Source organism: Battus philenor, unplaced genomic scaffold, assembly GCF_028537555.1.
Source record: "Battus philenor isolate CCGP_79_NKW_IND1 unplaced genomic scaffold, ilBatPhil1.0.hap1 SCAF_17, whole genome shotgun sequence".
NCBI classification, from domain to species: domain Eukaryota; kingdom Metazoa; phylum Arthropoda; class Insecta; order Lepidoptera; family Papilionidae; genus Battus; species Battus philenor.
The window spans coordinates 7,069,225-7,087,445 of NW_027181679.1; the positions used below are offsets into that span (position 1 = coordinate 7,069,225).

The 18,221-nt window shown below is 41.9% G+C and overlaps 2 protein-coding genes across 4 annotated transcripts; both read left to right on the forward strand.

Moving 5' to 3' along the window:
* The first annotated feature begins 3,625 nt into the window (after window positions 1–3,625).
* LOC137920044 (uncharacterized) lies at window positions 3,626–17,064 on the forward strand. Its single transcript, XM_068763275.1, has 5 exons — window positions 3,626–3,767; window positions 3,835–3,921; window positions 8,596–8,765; window positions 8,986–9,282; window positions 9,907–17,064. Exons 1-5 carry the CDS (start codon window positions 3,626–3,628, stop codon window positions 10,558–10,560), a joined length of 1,350 nt encoding a protein of 449 aa, XP_068619376.1. The 3' UTR covers window positions 10,561–17,064.
* On the forward strand, window positions 13,228–17,064 carry LOC137919875 (axoneme-associated protein mst101(1)-like). Of its 3 annotated transcripts, XM_068763091.1 has the most exons (5): window positions 13,255–14,951; window positions 15,001–15,026; window positions 15,079–15,675; window positions 15,986–16,101; window positions 16,208–17,064. In XM_068763091.1, the coding sequence occupies exons 3-5, from the start codon at window positions 15,422–15,424 to the stop codon at window positions 16,654–16,656; spliced, it is 819 nt and encodes a 272-aa protein (XP_068619192.1). In that variant the 5' UTR covers window positions 13,255–14,951; window positions 15,001–15,026; window positions 15,079–15,421; the 3' UTR covers window positions 16,657–17,064. The 3 variants fall into 3 exon arrangements, with proteins under 3 accessions (XP_068619193.1, XP_068619192.1, XP_068619191.1); XM_068763092.1 differs by lacking the exon at window positions 15,001–15,026 and having other exon boundaries at window positions 13,228–14,599; window positions 15,598–15,649; XM_068763090.1 differs by having other exon boundaries at window positions 13,255–15,274; window positions 15,324–15,675.
* Window positions 17,065–18,221: the final 1,157 nt, after the last annotated feature.

Here is an 18,221-nt window from a genome sequence, read left to right on the forward strand (position 1 = left end):
TACTCATTGGCAAAGAGGCAGCGAGATACGTGACATTTCTTCGCTGATTTTTTTTTCAGGTGTCATATGTATATACTTTTAAATCTAATATTAAAATGCAACGTAATAATGTGCCAAATAAACCTAATGCAGGGAAACGTTTACGGGTAAATAAATATGGAACACGTCGAACAGAATCGGCAATTCGCTGCACGTTTTGGCGCCAAAAAATCCGTCGGCCATCGGTTTGCTTCACATTTAATGTAGACCTCTACGAACTTCTTCACCTATTTCTTTAATTAAAGAGCACTCGAACACTGACTTAAGTCGTGTAAATCGTATTTAACGTGAAATAAGCGTTTCACAGTAATCAGTGAACTATTGTTTAAATGAAATTGTTTCACATAATCGGGCCGCCCGCTGCGGGCGTCCAGATTAAATTTCCGAGAATCGACCCAGTGGCATGACCCTTCTCCGCGTTTGTATGGGTGTGAGATTTAAATATTAACGAATTCTTAGCCCACCTTGTATTAACATATTTCGTACTAAGACTTTTAAGTACTTTTTTTACTATTACTATATTATTTTTTGTTTTACATTCTAAATGACTAATACACATAAAAGTATATTTTCCATTCAACAGTATTTTTTTCCAAATGATTTGATACCATACATCGTTAATCGTAGTATGTAAGTTTTACGAGAACTTTCCATGACAATCCGACAATTGACCAATTAAAAAATAGAAATAAGCGATATTAATCAAAATTAGATAAAAGTCGCGGAGAGTACAACCAACAAAACAAATTTAATTTTTTTAGGTTATGTCAGATATTATACGTATAAAGGTGACTTATAAATTAACGTCAATCTAAAAACGAGTGACAGAGCAGGTAGTTCCTATCCTCTTAATTAATATTGTTTTGAAAAATGGTCGATTATAGTTGGATGTAATAATCATTTTGAATACAGTTTAGCTAAAGATGCTTTTTTTTTAATATCTAGCCACTCCAGTAATCATTTTTGTACGTTCTTTACAGAACGGTTACTCACTTTAACATAAAAGTAAAAAAAAATTAGAAATGCGAAGAGATCTAGCCATATTAATAAAAAAATAATAAAGGTTGTAAAATTTCTTTAATTTTTGAAAGAGAAAGATATTGAAAATATATATCACCAACAAACAATATCTAGCAAAACTAAGAACTATACAGCATTAATCAGCAAGATAATTAGTGTACATACTGTACTAGACCAATGGTCACTAACGTGTTTATTACACTGGTAATAATCAAATGATCTGCTATTAATTACCTACACTGAAAGCTGTAGTATCCAATTTTAAAATTAATAATAAAAATATTTCATATTTTTTAGTTTAAATATGTTGTATACTAATAAATTGATTAGTAGATGGCATACATAGACTCAACGTGAATGGGTTTCTAAATTCCTAAAATGAAATGAAAAATGTTGATTTTAAGACTTGCACCAAAAAACAGTTGAAATTTCACTTTTATACTTTGCGATATTACCAAATGGTTTTTTTTTTTTTTGATAAACAATATTTCCCAGATCATAATAAATTAAGTCTACAATTCTATTTATTTTTTTAAATATCATAAATGTACTTGAAAGACATTCATAGACATAATATTAAAATATTCCCACAATCTTACCTCACTTATTATTTCCATCACATTAAACAGTGTTATAATATGACTTCGACTTTCTGTGTTATATTTCATTACACGTAATAAATATGTTATATATAATTATGTATATTAATATTTATACGATCACACCGAGATATAATATAGACAAACAGATGTTTTAAATATATATATATATATATATATTAAAATATACTCTACTTTGAATTATAAAAAAAAAAATCAGCCAGATACTGAACGATGTTTAAAAATAACATACTTACATAATTTTTGGAACTAGCAAAAGACATTCGAAAACTTATAGGAAGGGAAGTTTGCTTATTCTAAATAAGTAAGTACTATATAGCTCTATTTTATTTAAGTGTATAAATATTTTAAAATAAATCTAAGACGTCGGCGGTTACATTATTTGGAAGTTCGTTGCTTGCAGCTGTTCGGGATCACTGCCTTTGTTCCTTTGTATCATAATACCGTAACTATGAGGGGTTGACGTCAGACTGGCGCAGCGTTGGCAGCCATTTTAGAATTAACAGCTTCATTAGATTTTATTCCTTACAGGTATTAAAATAGACTATACATTATAATGCAAGAAGGAACGGATAATTCTATATATAATGACTAATCGACCTTTACCATGAATGACATGCCTCGGTATGTCGATGAAAATGCATCCATTGTTAAATTAATTTAATTATGTAGAAATAAGAAATAACAGTTACCATAATTATCGAAATAATGTTTATTATGTTCGTTAAACTTATATTTAAACATTTATAACTCAGACTAATAAAAAGTTTAAAAAAATGCGGATAAGTATATATTTACAATATTTTCCACTATAGTAAAACTTCATTCTTTTATTTTATTAGTTATCCAGGTACTATAAACGCAGAGTGATAATGATGGATAGTAAAGAAAAAGGGATTTTTTTGATTAAAGAACATTATTAAGGTTGTGTTTTATGGCTCCTCCGTATTTTAGGGTACAAAAAAATAGTCCGTTTTTCAGTAGTGATTATAATTTGGCAAATTTTAGGAACGACACACACAGTGTGGTTCTTAGAATTACACGCGGTACTACGCAATCATTATATTTATTACTCGTATGTCGGATGGTAACATAAGAAGTTTAAATTTGAAAATATCTTTTACTTTTTTGATATATAAAAAAATATTTGATATTTAAAAAAAACTTAAAGATCAGTGATTGCTGCCTCACAACAGTTTTCGTAATTATGTAATTTTACAGACAATAAAGCATACGAATAAAAATGTTCATTGAAATATTCATACTTGGCTCGGGTAATGAAGAAAAAAACAATATTGACAACGCTTGATGCCGTGTGTTATGTATGGACATTAATTGTTACCTAAGTTAAGTTATTATATATAATATATTTAAGCTAAACTGCATTGTAAAACATTATTTTACATATATATTAAAATATGAAATATGGGCTAGTTTCCGAATTTAGTATATTGATCGTCATGAGGCGCTGCCATTTGCCCTCAATTGTAATTTGTTGGAACGCCGCCATTTTGAAACGACCAACTGCGCAGTTGTATCGACCGACGATAGCGTCGGGTATATAAAGCCGCCATTTTGCGTCTCGCGTTCATTTCATTTCCGTCGCATTGTTGAGTGGTCGTGTTGTGAAGTGACGCAGTACTGGAAGTGAAGTGAAGGGCCGCCTGTTTGGATTCAGGTGTGTAATATTGTACCATCCACAATATTTTCAAGCCTTGTTTTATAAAATGGGCTACGCCGTACCAGAAAAGACAGTCGTTGATTTTTGTGAAAGTAAAACCGAATCCTTATCTAATTGGGTTCGCAAATTTAAATGTAAATCTGTTAATGCCAAGACAAAGAGAAAGCGTGATCTAAGAATAATCGCTGTTCTGGGTAATTCTTTATTACGTGCAGAAAATGAACTTATTACGAAACAAAGAGAACGTGCTAGAAGGTGGGCACAAATGCAAGCTGATCTCGGATTGTGCAATAAGGAAGAGGAAGTCGCAAAGCAGCAACGAGAGAAAATCGATAATATTTGGAAGAACGATCTCAGCGGTCTAGACAGTTTTTTCAAAGAATTAGACAATGTGAAACCAGTCATAAGTTAGTCAATAGGTAAAGTACAGTATTAGTATCTGTGATATATGCAGGATGTTTTTCTAAATTACAGTCCCATTGCGTTTCGCGTGGGTCTGCATCCGACAGCCGCCATCTTGGTTGCCGCTTTGGGGCGTGTCCGCGGCTTACTACAAAATGGGTTTGTAACGGTATCATGCATTTACCTAGTTAAATTTTTATAATTTAAATGTAAATATTCATTTCAATTTTACTATTAAATTAGTGAATTGGAAGTTGTTCTTATTCATATTGAATACCAAATTGTAACATATGTTTAAGTATGAAAATAAAAAAATATTTGAAAATTTTGCATTATTGGATTTTATTTACTCTTTTGTGATTTCACCCAACATGTATTATTCCATGAGTCATCGCCATCTCTTCGGACGACCTGCCGTTCAATGCAGCCGAGTTTTCAAGTGCTATCCCCGAAGACAATGCTTCAGCTGCTGCCTAACGAGGTTGCTGAGTGTCGGCGACTTTCGAAACTGGCTCGTGATTTACGTCGCGTGCGACCAAACCAGAGTCCCGGTTATCAGCCCACTACTAGGTAAAGCTAGGTCATTGCGTCATAATTTCGTCACTTAACAATATTCGTAGGCCTTTGTACGGGCCGTCGTGTGTGCTATTTCTTAAATCCCAGATTGCTGATTTGACGGCTGCTGCTGCTATGGGATTGGATGTTTTACACAAGTTGCGTCTTCTAATTAACACAAGTGGCAGTTTCCTGAGAGAAGGTAGTCGTTGTTTGTGATGTCAAGTTTTTATCTGCAGTGTGGGAATATGGTGACGCAGCATCTATGGTGAGTCATTGTTATCATGCACAAAGCAAGCCAAGGCTAACAATGATTTTACTTGTACTTTTTATCCTCGATATGTTTATATTGCAATTGTTGTGCGATAACGTTCAATCCATACAGGTTTCACACTTGTTTAAAAATAGATTTCATGGCAATAGGCGAGCACATCGCGGAGACAACAGTAATCAATTTACAAAAGAAGATTTCATCAAATTCTTACTCTTTATCCTGTTCATCTCCAAATCATAAGTTTCTAAACACGAGTACATGCAAAAATGATTGCGGGCAGGCTGTGGGCTGATGAATTTCCGGGACTTGCACCAACAATGGCGCACAGTACTTTTCTATAATAACCAAAAGCGTTTTTTAAGAATGAATGAATCTCTTAGGATTGCAAAAGGCTCCTATTTTAATGGTGAGTATAACAAGCGTACGAATCTCGATATTAAAGTGAAGAATTTTCGTAAACTGTCAAACTGATTTCTATGTGTACACTTCACAGCTCGGCGCCTTGACTAGCGATGTGCAAACAACCGATCACTCTTTCTAAAGCGAAACAAAGCTTAAGCTTTAAGAGGAAGGTTATAACTACACCCGAAATAAGAGCGGATATCAGATAAGTCTTAATGAACCCCACGCTATAGTATCTATTTATATAGGCTTGATCATTAGTAAATAAGCATACGAACTAAACTCCTTATTAACGACGTTCGTCGTGTTTATGGTAAGTTATTCTTGCCTCGTTAAAATTTTAAATTGCGTCGTGTATATTCAAATAATAGTTAAAAATTTTGATATTTCAGATAATTTATTTTAACTTTTAAAAAATGATCAAGTAATAGACAAATATATGATTAATGTAAAATGCTTTTGAAGTATACTTTTACCAATTGAAGGGATGTCAGGCCATATGCCATAAACATCTATTAAAATAAATTACGCTACTAAAAATTTACTCAAGATGTTCTCGACTTAAGACGTCACAAATCAATTTTTCTTATAGAAATAAACATTATTAAACAGCTGTTATGGCTATCTAGGCATATTTAATGGTAACAATCGAATAAGTAGAGGAAAATAAATTTATGGTTAACATCTTGCAATAATAGTAGAAATACAATTTGCTCTCTGATATTCAAATATTACATTGACCACGTTGACTACACGATAAAATTTTCTTGTTTACGAATCAATACCGCAAACGTAAGCTTAAACAAAACATGTTTAAGACTAAGGAATTTGTTTCCTTGTTTTTTTACGCACCATTATTTAACAGCATTTTCAGGTAAATTAAAATTTCCATGTCGGAAAGCTTTGTGTTAAGTGAGCTGATTGACGTGCTTGTTTAGCAATACATACCATTTGAAATGGATGACTATTTCAACTTTTTGTAACCATGGTCACAAATTGCAACGTGAACTAAGCAAAACCTTCATTTCAAATTTCATAAGGACTACACATGGAAGTATTTTCCAAATTCAATATGACATCGTATGCATAGGCAAGTGTGTTCTTAACATAATGGTTGCAGGTGTCTCCCTATAGCCACGTTTATCGCTGCGGCGTCTAACAAATTTACGTCATTTCACAAGTATGTTAATTAATGACTGCACTACTAAACGATCTAGTTATGAGAAATTGTTTTGAACTACACCTGCCGACGCAGTCTCGCCAAGAGAAAATTGCTGACACTACAATCAGTTTAAACAGAGTTCTGTAACCAGATTCGACCCGACCACTTCTATTGTTGAACTAGAAAGCTATGAAGAGTTCACCGTATAATTACGTCGTGCTAGAAATCATTTTAAATTTCAAATCAAGTGTAAATTTAAATACTACGACAACACGTGACAACTTCCATATGAAGAATCTGATACAGCATAATGTTATCACAACATATTGTACCATGAAAATAGGAGACAATCTATAGTCGAATGCTGAAGGGTATGGAGTGGATTAAAATAGCTTTATTTACACATCCAACTACAAGTAAGTCTGAGTAGTGGCATGTTGGTGTTTTCCAACTGTATTTTCATGTTCACGCTAGGACGTTTGTAAGTAAGTTTTCTATTCGAACGTTCATATTAATCTAAAAATCAAAATTTGATTTTTTCTCATAACTAGCTTTGTCAAGTTTATCAATATTAAAAAGTATGCTGTGAGTCTGGTTGCCATCAATATGTAGCAGTGTTATCAGATATCTACTTACTAAGTTTATTTAAATGATCCCCATTATAATAAAATCACTAGCCAAGAGTTATCATATTGCAATACTGTGCAATTAAATTATGGGAGCAGTTTCGTTAAATTTTTAGATATTTATATAACTGAATAACCAAAACATGTCGGAGGATTCTCGTGAATAGCGAATGACCCAAAATTTTCTAATGATTTATGGTAAATTGATGACATTTGATTCATGTGTAATAGTAATATCTAATCCTCGTGATGGGTAGCATAAGGTAAGATATTTGACAGTATTCAAATTTTTTGTTAGAACTTTTTCAAGAACAAACTGTATTTTATTTAGTCAAAAACTTTTTTTGCTCTCTTACAATTTATTGCATAAATTTTACATTAAATTTAAACTTACCTTTGTTTTTTGTGCAGACACTGACAAAAATCAAATTAATGAAAGTTATGGCGATAGAAGAAAATTCCGTATATAGTACATAAATTTATGAAAAGCAAAATGAATTGATCCACTCATCTAGAAGCTGCAATCGTGAATAAAAGCATAAGCTACTGACTACTAACGAATATATTATAATATTCGTAAAATGTTTTACTGTTAACAGAATTGAATAACGTTCTTATATATTGCTATCTGTTAAATTAAAAGTTCTCCACCAGGATTCTCATGGAAAAAAAGTGCAAATCTTTAGAAAATTTGTATGATGCATTGCAAATTGCATATTGATTCTCATCAGAATCTTTGATGAACTAGTGATTTAAAACATCTTACTTTCAGATTACTTTCTTTAAAAGCTTTATTATAATGCAACCTAAATGTTCACAACAGATCCATGTTTGTAATTGTTTATGTATGAGGAAAGCATTGAATATCAGTCTAGCCTACAACAGAATTTGAAAATATAGCAAACAACAATTTTCAAACCTTATTTTCTGAGATTTTACAAGCACAAGCCAAGTCTCAAAGTTTCTTATTTCAGAATGCTTATTTTATTATAGATTTTATTTTAACTTTCAAACTGCAACAATTTTAGTAATTTTACCTAGTGTGTATCAAAGAAGTCTTTCGTGGTGTGATAAAGGAGCTATTTTAGTAAATAATATTACTTAAAGGACGGCGGCGAGTTCCTCCTTAAGGTATACGGTTCTATTAGAAACAAGTATTTTAAATAACGTAGTGTCTTAAAATAATTCTTTTTCAATATGTTCCCGATTTAGATTGTTTTTTACCAGATACCGATGCTGCTGTGTCAAATATGCCTACCAACAATAGTAATACCGCTACACTCTCCAAAACTTCGATAATCGTTAAACTGTACCTCGCAAGATATGAACCGGTGTACCCATTTCAGTTTAAAATATTGTTGTATCTGAACAACGGTTAAATGATATAGTGATAATAAAAACCGTATAAGAAATGATTGTTCGTAAGTACCCATTACGATCTATTAGAGCCAAAGACATCGCCATTAGTGAAAGAATTTCTAATTAAAATATAATACAATATTGAATATTCGACCAAATCTATCAAGTATTTTATCTCCGTGCCATGGACATAACTTGATTAACTCCACAGCTTTCGACTGCGCAGGGTTAACCATCTTTAGCTGTTCGGAAAGAGCCGCCTGCACTAATAGCCCGTTGAGAAGTCTGTTTGTCCGAACCCCGACTTAAAAAGCGTGTATTGCCGCTCCGCTATATTCAGCGAGCACAGGCTTCGGCCGGCCGGCACGACAGCTTCAGGCAATTAGCTGCGCCCGCATAACTTTCATGTGTCCGCATATTAAAGTTTTTGTACAGCATGATCGGCGATTGAATAGTGTATGCTGGCACTGATATCACCTTCGGCCTGTCAAGACTGCTGCTCGCCCAGGATGCGGGTTTTAGTGCCGCCTTCGGCGAGTTAAGGCTTTCTCTAACACCGCTCTCATCTCGTCGAGACTGCGGCACAGTCTTCGGTCAATATGGATTCGCAACGCGACATAATCTGGTCTGTTGCACGTTAACTTTTTGTACACAGTATCTATCACCCTTCACACTCCCGTCGCCGACTTCGTCCGGTCGAAACGCTAGATGGGAGCCGCCTTCGTATCGACAAGACTTAAGTATTCCCATCACCTGGTCGATCTGGACACCACCTTTGTCGGATCGAGACACTGGTCCGTGTACTGCTTTTTGAAAAAAGGTTCTGGCACTGCCTCCGGTTCTAGGGGCCGGTGGCTCTGGCACCGCCTCCGGTTCCGACGGTACGCGGCGGCTCTGGCACCGCCTCCGGTACGACGGGACGGTTGCCCCGGTGGCGCCTTCGGTACAACGGGACGGCTGCCCCGGTGCCGCCTTCGGTACGACGGGACGGCTGCCCCGGTGCCGCCTTCGGTACAACGGGACGGCTGCCCCGGTGCCGCCTTCGGTACGACAGGACGGCTGCCCCGGTGCCGCCTTCGGTACAACGGGACGGCTGCCCCGGTGCCGCCTTCGGTACGACGGGACGGCTGCCCCGGTGCCGCCTTCGGTACGACGGGACGGCTGCCTCCGGTACGACGGGACGGCTGCCTCCGGTACGACGGGACGGCTGTCCCGGTGCCGCCTTCGGTACGACGGAGTGGCTGCCCTAGTGCCGCCTTCGGTACGACGGAGTGGCTGCCCTAGTGCCGCCTTCGGTACGACGGAGTGGCTGCCCTAGTGCCGCCTTCGGTACGACGGGACGGCTGCCCCGGTGACGCCTTCGGTACGGCGGATCCGGCACCGCCTTCGGTACGGCGGATCCGGCACCGCCTTCGGCACGGCGGATCCGGCACCGCCTTCGGCACGACGGGACGGCTGCCCCGGTGCCGCCTTCGGTACGACGGGACGGCTGCTCCGGTGACGCCTTCGATACGACGGGACGGCTGTCCCGGCGCTATTTTTGTCCGATCTAAAACACCGGCCCCAGTACTGCCTTCGGTTCGACGGGACGGCTGCCCCTACACCGTGGCCCCGGCAGCGCCTTCAGTTTGACGGGATGGCTGCCCCTACACCGCGGCCCCAGTGCTGTCTTCGGTTCGACGGGACGGCTGCTCCGCCTTAGGGTGGTCAGAAGCTCTGCTTTGACGGTATACTTTATCAGATCAAGGCACCAGTCCTGATACTACTTTCGGTACGACGGGACGGCTGCCCCGGTGCCGCCTACGGTACGACAGGACGGCTGCCCCGGCGACGCCTTCGGTACGGCGGATCCGGCACCGCCTTCGGTACGACGGGACGGCTGCCCCGGTGCCGCCTTCGGTACGACGGGACGCCTCGACGGCGACGGTCGGACGGTGGCCACGACACCGCCGCCGCTTTCGGTTCGACGGGACGGCGGTTGCCTCACCGCCGCCGCTTTCATTTCGACGGGACGGCGGCCACGACACCGCCTTAGGGTATTCAGAAGCCCGGCTCTGGCGCTACTTTTGTCCGATGTAAACACCGGTCCTGGTACTACTTTCGGTTCGACGGGACTGCTGCCCCGACCCTGCCATCGGTTCCTCGGTACGGCGTCTCCGCATCGCCTTTGGGTGATCGGAAGCGCGGCCCCGGCGCTGCCTTCGATTCGACGGGATGGCTATCCCTACACCGCGGCCCCAGCGCTGTCTTCGGTTCGACGGAACGGTTGCCGCTATACCGCGGCCACGGCACCGCCTTCGGTTCGACAGGACGGCTGCCCCGGCGCTGCCTTCAGTTCGACGGGACGGCTGCTCCGCCTTAAGGTGGTCGGAAGCTCTGCTTTGACGGTATACTTTATCAGATCAAGGCACCGGTCCTGATACTACTTTCGGTTCGACGGGACTGCTACCCCGGCGTCGCCTTCGGTTCGACGGGATTGCTGCCCTGGCCCCGCCTTCGGTTCGACAGGATTGCTGCCCCGGCCCCGCCTTCGGTTCGACGAGAGGGCGGCTCCTCACCGCCTTTGGGTGGTATTTTTGTCCGATCAAAACACCGGCCCCGGCGCTGTCTTCGGTTCGACGGGACGGCAGCCCCTACACCGCAGCCACGGCACCGCCTTTGGTTCGACGGGGGGCGGCTGGCCCGGCGCTGCCTTCGGTTCGACGAAATGGCTGCCTCAACATCGCGGCCCCGGCACTGCATTTTGATCGACGGGACGGCGGCTTCGGCACCGCCTTTGGGTAGGCGGAAGCTTGGCTTTGACGGTACACTTTGTCAGATCAAGACACCGGTCCTGGTACTACTTTCGGTTCTACTGGACTTCTGCCCCGGCGCCGCCTTCGATTCGACGGGACGGCTGTCTCGGCGCCGCCTTTTAAATCGTCGGAACGCAGGTTCTCTGGCGCCAGCTTCGACAGATCGAGACACCGGTCCGTTTACTGGTTCACATAGCGTGGCAGCAATGGCATCGTCTGCAGTTCAAGGGGACGGCGACACTGGCACCGCCCTTGGCTCCTCCAGGCAGCAACAGTGGCACCGCCTTCGACCAATCCAGAACAAGTACATCTGTTTACCTCTGACATTACTTGGTCTCTTGCATGCTAACTTTTTATGTCCAGTATCATCCGCGCCAACCTCGCATGTATGTAGTATGCGCTTGCATTGGCATAGCCTTTGGCTCTAGGAAATACCGTCGGTAACCTGCATTGCCTTTGATTGGTCGTAATGCATGGCCAGTACTGGCTGTCAAAACGTCTAGATGGGACTTCTGCGCTACTATCTCGTTCGGCTGGTCCCATCGTTGGCGCTGGAACTGTTAGCACTACACGGATACTACAGTGCCTTCGCTTTCGTTTAATCAAGACTGCCATTAGCATTAGTTATAGCATTAGCTGCCGTCGGCTCGGACATTAACAGGCCTGTCTGTTTTATCAGTGTCTGCTAGAATTATCGATGCTAATTTTAATTTGTAGCTCTAACTTCTAGTCTCATCGCATTACTGTCAACACTGCAGCCATTCTCAGGTCTGCCCATTACTGTCACCACCATTGTCATACAGTTTTAATCTGCCATCTTTGAGTCAACTGTCAACGCGTTTGTTAAGATCTACCCGTAGCTGTCCCCGCCTCTACTAAAAACTGCTCGTTACTGCCACCGCCTCTATCTTCTGGTCTACCTGTAGCTGTAATCGCTGCCATCTTAGAGGCTGCCCGAAGCTCTTAATATCGCATCTTCTAGCTTTAATCTGCCAATAGTTGCCCCCTGTCGTCATCTTCAGGTTTACACCCGTTGCACTCACCGCCTTAATCTGGGTCTGCTGTTGCTGTTACCGCCATCTTCAGGTTTGGAGATATCATCGCTATATATCACGTTGAATCTGTTCACTACTCTTATGAAACATGGAAACAATATGTGAGTTGTTAGTGTTTGAAATTAATTTAAAGTAGACATGTATGTATATATATATATATATATACACAGCTTTGACCAGAATATTTTGATTTTATTAAACATCGAGCTGCACGAGCATGTGTTTGAGACTTAAAAATCAAACGATTATTTAATTTGAAAAAATTGTTTAAACTATCTTTGACTTCTAACCAATATAACATGCAGATCTTTTGCAGGTTTCAAATATAAATTTATAATATTCCAATTTACAAATGCCTAATTTTTTACTTGTTTTCGATGACATTATCTTGTTAAAAAAATTTCAGATTTAATTTTTAGTAGGTAAATACATTTACAGATAAGTTATAGTTCAAAATATTAAACCTAATGTCTAAATTGAGTAGACAGAAAATTTTCGGGAAAATGACTATTGTTGACAGCTGGTACACGTAATTGATAAGTTTTTAAAAGAAATGATGCCAATTCCTACAAACTTAAATGTTTTATCTTCGTAATAAGAAGAAAATCGAAAATTTTAATGTGTAGTGTAAGTATATACTGATTTTATACAAGTAGTGTTTTTGAAAATTGTTTGTTGGTTATGTGATGCTCGAGTTATTGCTAACAATAGTTTGGATAAATTTATTTATAGGTGTGAAAAATTGGTTAAATTTTGGTTTGCTTAAATAGCACTTCAGAAAATTTACTTTCAATGAAATTAAACTCTAAGTGAAATTGTTGGGTTTTTAACCCCTGATTTATATAAACATGTGCCATTCTAACATATCTCTTACAGAGGTCTTAAAATGTAATATTTTTGCAAGAACAAAGACATATGGTGTAATATACAGAGGAATTATTACAACATTATAAATATTTTCTTATTTTTAAACAAGGATTGTCGTCACAAAAGCAAAATTTGATTTATTTAAAGGGTTTTTTAAAACATGATGGAAAAAGAGTTTTAGTTCCACGATTATTCAAGATCTTTATTAATCCGTAAGATACCTTCTGTGGTAAGTATTATTTCTTTTTCAGCGTCTACTTTGTGTTATATATATGTACTAGGTTTCTTAAATTTAGAAACGTATCTGGGAAAAGAAAAATGTTGCTCAGTGTTTATAACTTTCCGTAAATAAAAGATCAATAATGCATGATGCTTCCGAAAAATATTATAAGAATGGAAAGTTATTTAATAAATGGAAGCATTCAAAACAAAAAATTAAAGGAGTTTGCTTAAGTAACTGAATCTACTAAAGTATGTTTTGATGGTAATTTCAACGCAAAGGTTGATTGTTATTTTAACAAAATTTGTGGGTCTAAGAAAAATCAAGGTGCTAAACTATTATTCAAGAAAATTGCGAATTAAGCTGAAGAAAGAGTTACAAAAATGAAAAGAAATATATTGACAAGTTGCTGCATGAATAGAAATACCTGCCACCATGTTCGTAAATAAGCGGCGAAAATTATTAAAACTAAACGACAAATACAAGATATTGCTTGGTATCTTGGATGTAGAGCGAAGAACGAATCCTTAGGTAAAGAGTGTAGTTGCAGTCCTTCTGTAAAGAGATCAGAGGGAGAAAAGGAAAGGTGTTACCCGAGGAAGAACTAAGTCTCAACATATTAAAAAAAGCAAAGGTGCAGCCGGTTGAACAAGAACGAAGATATAGCCCAAAATGAGAGAAGACTCGGCACGAGAAAGAAGAGCAAAGGTGCAGCTGGTGGAGGAACGAAGGTGCAGCCCGAAAAAGAAGAGCGAAGATGCAGCCCGAGGAAGAGAGAAGATGCGGCCCATGGAAGAAGATTGAAGGTGAAGCACCCGGAAGAAGAACGAAGGTTCAGCCCATAGCAGAACAAACACTCCGCCCGTGCAAGAAGGTGCGGCACGGGGAAGAAGGTGCACCATGAGAGAGAACCAAGTCCTAACCCATGATTGAAAAGAGAAGACGCAGCCTGAGGACGAAGAATGGAGGTGCAGCCCGAGGATGAAGAATGGAGGTGCAGCCCGACGACGAAGAATGGAGGTGCAGTCCGAGGACGAAGAATGGAGGTGTAGCCCGAGGACGAAGAATGGAGGTGCAGCCGGTGTAAGAAGAATGGAGGTGCAGCCTGTGGAAGAAGAAAGAAGGTGCAGCCCCCGGAAGAAGAGCGAAGACTCCGCCCGTAGAAGAAGAGCGAAGGTGCAGCCCCCGGAAGAATGAAGGTGCAGCAAGAGAAAGAACCAAGTTGAAACCCATTGATGAAAAGAGAATACGCGGCCCGATGACGAAGAATGAAGGTGCAGCCCCCAGAAGAAGAGCGGAGGTGCAGCCCCCGGAAGAAGAATGAAGGTGCAGCCCATAGAAGAGCGAAGACTCCCGTGGAAGAAAGAAGGTGCAGCATGAGAAAGAACCAAGTCGAAACCCATTGATGAAGAGAGAATACGCGGCCCGATGACGAAGAACGAAGGTGCAGTCGACAGAAGAAAAGTGAAGGTGCAGCCGACGGAAGAAAAGCAAAGGTGCGGCCGACCGAAGAAGAGCGAAGGTGCAGCCGACGGAAGAAGAGCGAAGGTGCAGCCGACGGAAGAAGAGCGAAGGTGCAGCCCCGGGAAGAAGAATGAAGGTGCAGCCCCCGGAAGAAGAATGAAGGTGCAGCCCCCGGAAGAAGAATGAAGGTGCAGCCCCCGGAAGAAGAATGAAGGTGCAGCCCCCGGAAGAAGAATGAAGGTGCAGCCCATAGAAGAGCGAAGACACCCGTGGAAAAAAGAAGGTGCAGCAAGAGAAAGAACCAAGTCGAAACCTATTGATGAAGAGAGAATACGCGGCCCGATGACGAAGAACGAAGGTGCAGTCGACAGAAGAAAAGCGAAGGTGCAGCCGACGGAAGAAAAGCAAAGGTGCGGCCGACGGAAGAAGAGCGAAGGTGCAGCCGACGGAAGAGCGAAGGTGCAGCCGACGGAAGAAGAATGAAGGTGCAGCCCCGGGAAGAAGAATGAAGGTGCAGCCCCCGGAAGAAGAATGAAGGTGCAGCCCCCGGAAGAAGAATGAAGGTGCAGCCCATAGAAGAGCGAAGACACCCGTGGAAAAAAGAAGGTGCAGCAAGAGAAAGAACCAAGTCGAAACCTATTGATGAAGAGAGAATACGCGGCCCGATGACGAAGAACGAAGGTGCAGTCGACAGAAGAAAAGCGAAGGTGCAGCCGACGGAAGAAAAGCAAAGGTGCGGCCGACGGAAGAAGAGCGAAGGTGCAGCCGACGGAAGAGCGAAGGTGCAGCCGACGGAAGAAGAATGAAGGTGCAGCCCCGGGAAGAAGAATGAAGGTGCAGCCCCCGGAAGAAGAATGAAGGTGCAGCCCCCGGAAGAAGAATGAAGGTGCAGCCCATAGAAGAGCGAAGACACCCGTGGAAAAAAGAAGGTGCAGCAAGAGAAAGAACCAAGTCGAAACCTATTGATGAAGAGAGAATACGCGGCCCGATGACGAAGAACGAAGGTGCAGTCGACAGAAGAAAAGCGAAGGTGCAGCCGACGGAAGAAAAGCAAAGGTGCAGCCGACGGAAGAAAAGCAAAGGTGCGGCCGACCGAAGAAGAGCGAAGGTGCAGCCGACGGAAGAAGAGCGAAGGTGCAGCCGCGACGGAAGAAGAGCGAAGGTGCAGCCGCGACGGAAGAAGAGCGAAGGTGCAGCCGCGACGGAAGAAGAGCGAAGGTGCAGCCGCGACGGAAGAAGAGCGAAGGTGCAGCCGCGACGGAAGAAGAATGAAGATGCAGCCGACGGAAGAAGAATGAAGGTGCAGCCCATAGAAGAGCGAAGACACCCGTGGAAGAAAGAAGGTGCAGCATGAGAAAAAACCAAGTTGAAACCCATTAATGAAGAGAGAATACGCGGCCCGATGACGAAGAATGAAGGTGCAGTCCCCGGAAGAAGAGCGAAGGTGCAGCCGACGGAAGAAGAGCGAAGGTGCAGCCGACGGAAGAAGAACGAAGACTCCGCCCGTGGAAGAAGAACGAAGACTCCGCCCGTGGAAGAAGAGCGAAGACTCCACCCGTGGGAAGAAGAGCGAAGACTCCACCCGTGGGAAGAAGAGCGAAGACTCCACCCGTGGGAAGAAGAGCGAAGATGCAGCTGACGGAAGAAGAGCGAAGATGCAGCTGACGGAAGAAGAGCGAAGATGCAGCTGACGGAAGAAGAGCGAAGGTGCAGCCCCCGGAAGAAGAGCGAAGGTGCAGCCCCAGGAAGAAGAGCGAAGGTGCAGCCCCTGGAAGAAGAGCGAAGGTGCAGCCCCAGGAAGAAGAGCGAAGGTGCAGCCCCAGGAAGAAGAGCGAAGGTGCAGCCCCAGGAAGAAGAGCGAAGGTGCAGCCCCAGGAAGAAGAGCGAAGGTGCAGCCCCAGGAAGAAAAGTGAAGGTGTTGCCCACATAAGAGTGAAGACTCCGCCCGTGGAAGAACGAAAAAAGTGCAGCATGAGAAAAAACCAAGTCTTAACCCATCGATCAAGAGAGAATACGCAGCCTGATGACGAAGAACGAAGGTGCAGCCCCCGGAAGAAGAACGAAAGTGCAGCCTCCGGAAGAAGAACGAAAGTGCAGCCTCCGGAAGAAGAGTGAAGACTTTGTCCGTGGAAGAACGAAGGCGCAGCCCCGAAAGAACGAAGGTGCAGCCCCAGGAAGAAGAGCGAAGGTGCAGCCCCCGGAAGAAGACGAAGAACGGAAGATGCAGCCCGATGACGAAGAACGGAAGATGCAGCCCGAGGAAGAGGAGCGAAGACGCAGCCCGAAAAAGAAGAGAGAAGACGCAGCCCGAGGAAGAACTAAGTATTAACTCTCGTGAAAGAAGAGCGAAGATGCGGCCCGTGTAAGAAGAGCGAAGACACGGCCCTTGGATGAAAATAGAATTTGCAGCCTTGTACTAAGCGCAGACTAATAGTATTGACTAGGACAACGAAGAGGAAAGAACGATAAATAATGTAGTTATAGTAGCTTTTGAAACCCAAAATAAAACAATTGTAGCCAAATTATCCGTCTCTTCTTTATTTCTTTTATTTCATAGGAAATCTATAGTTTTATTAGTACTTTTTAGTAACTAAATGGTTGAAAGTAGGTAGGAGTTATTAATTGCTGAACTATATATTCCGACTCCACCTGACAAACAATAAAAACTTCAATGTATTCGTTCCTTGCTGTCAAATCATTTATGGTTTATAAAATCCATCGTTTCAGAAATAAACTTAATGATAACGTATTAACAAAGTATTTTTAAGACTAAAATAACTGTCTGTGACAGTTTTGTTTTGCCGTGCCAATAGTTACCAATTTGTTGCATTCCATAAGAATATAAAATATCTCACAAAGCAGAAAACTTGGCGTATTGAACAGGCCGTCTGGTGCTTAAAGGTTCTAGAGACCTCTGGCTGTCAGGCGTAGCGTAGGACGTCAGCACTCCTCATGACCAAGACACGGTGCAGGTCACGTAAAACCGAAATTGTAAATTTAGCGCGGCTCAAGTAAAGCTATGGCGTCCTACGGCTAATATGATGATTTCAAAGTGATAACTTTATACAGGTGTTTGGTTAGAAGTGTAATAGCTTCTTTGGTCTTTAGATTACTACAAGATGTGCCATCACAGATAAATAACGATCTTGTATCGTGGCACAAATTTTGACCTAAGTAAACTACTGTATTACTGTAGTTATACACTTGAAAAGTGAGATACGATGACAAGTTTTTATTTCGCGTACTACTGTTTCCGCAAACTCATTTCGATGAAGCTTATAACAGCCCACAAAGTTAACAGCGTCGACTTCATCAGAAAAGAATAAGATTAGTGCTTCTATCAAGCCCACGCCAGTGTACTGTGCTGTACAGTTACACCATTGTCCGAGAGGAATTTGCAAATACCGCAAGTTCAAGGCGTAGAGGGCGCGTAACCTAAAACCTCTTATAAGGTAGCAAATATCGACGATTCCATAAAGAGTCTCGGCTCTAGCTACTTCATACTATAGTTTTACAGGATTGAGAAGCCACCGAACTCTTAGATCGCTTAGGCAGACGATCCTCGATGGCACATGGGCCCCCTCGAAGGGCCTTGGGCTATAACTCTTCGATAGTACCCGTTTAATATTCCGACTTGATAGTACATGAGAACGAATGCCACGTGTTCACCTTTCATATGA

Excerpts from the sequence above, each read along its gene's own strand:
- LOC137920044 (XM_068763275.1), top strand. The coding sequence starts at position 3,626 with ATGCAAGCTGATCTCGGATTGTGCAATAAGGAAGAGGAAGTCGCAAAG. Across the intron at positions 3,922-8,595 it reads CGCGGCTTACTACAAAATGG|TGTATGCTGGCACTGATATC; the intron begins GTTTGTAACGGT and ends GCGATTGAATAG. Across the intron at positions 8,766-8,985 it reads TCGCAACGCGACATAATCTG|GGGCCGGTGGCTCTGGCACC; the intron begins GTCTGTTGCACG and ends CTCCGGTTCTAG.
- LOC137919875 (XM_068763090.1), top strand. The coding sequence starts at position 15,422 with ATGAAGGTGCAGCCCATAGAAGAGCGAAGACACCCGTGGAAAAAAGAA. Across the intron at positions 15,676-15,985 it reads CCGACGGAAGAAGAGCGAAG|GTGCAGCCGACGGAAGAAGA; the intron begins GTGCAGCCGCGA and ends AGAAGAGCGAAG. Across the intron at positions 16,102-16,207 it reads GAGCGAAGACTCCACCCGTG|GGAAGAAGAGCGAAGATGCA; the intron begins GGAAGAAGAGCG and ends GATGCAGCTGAC.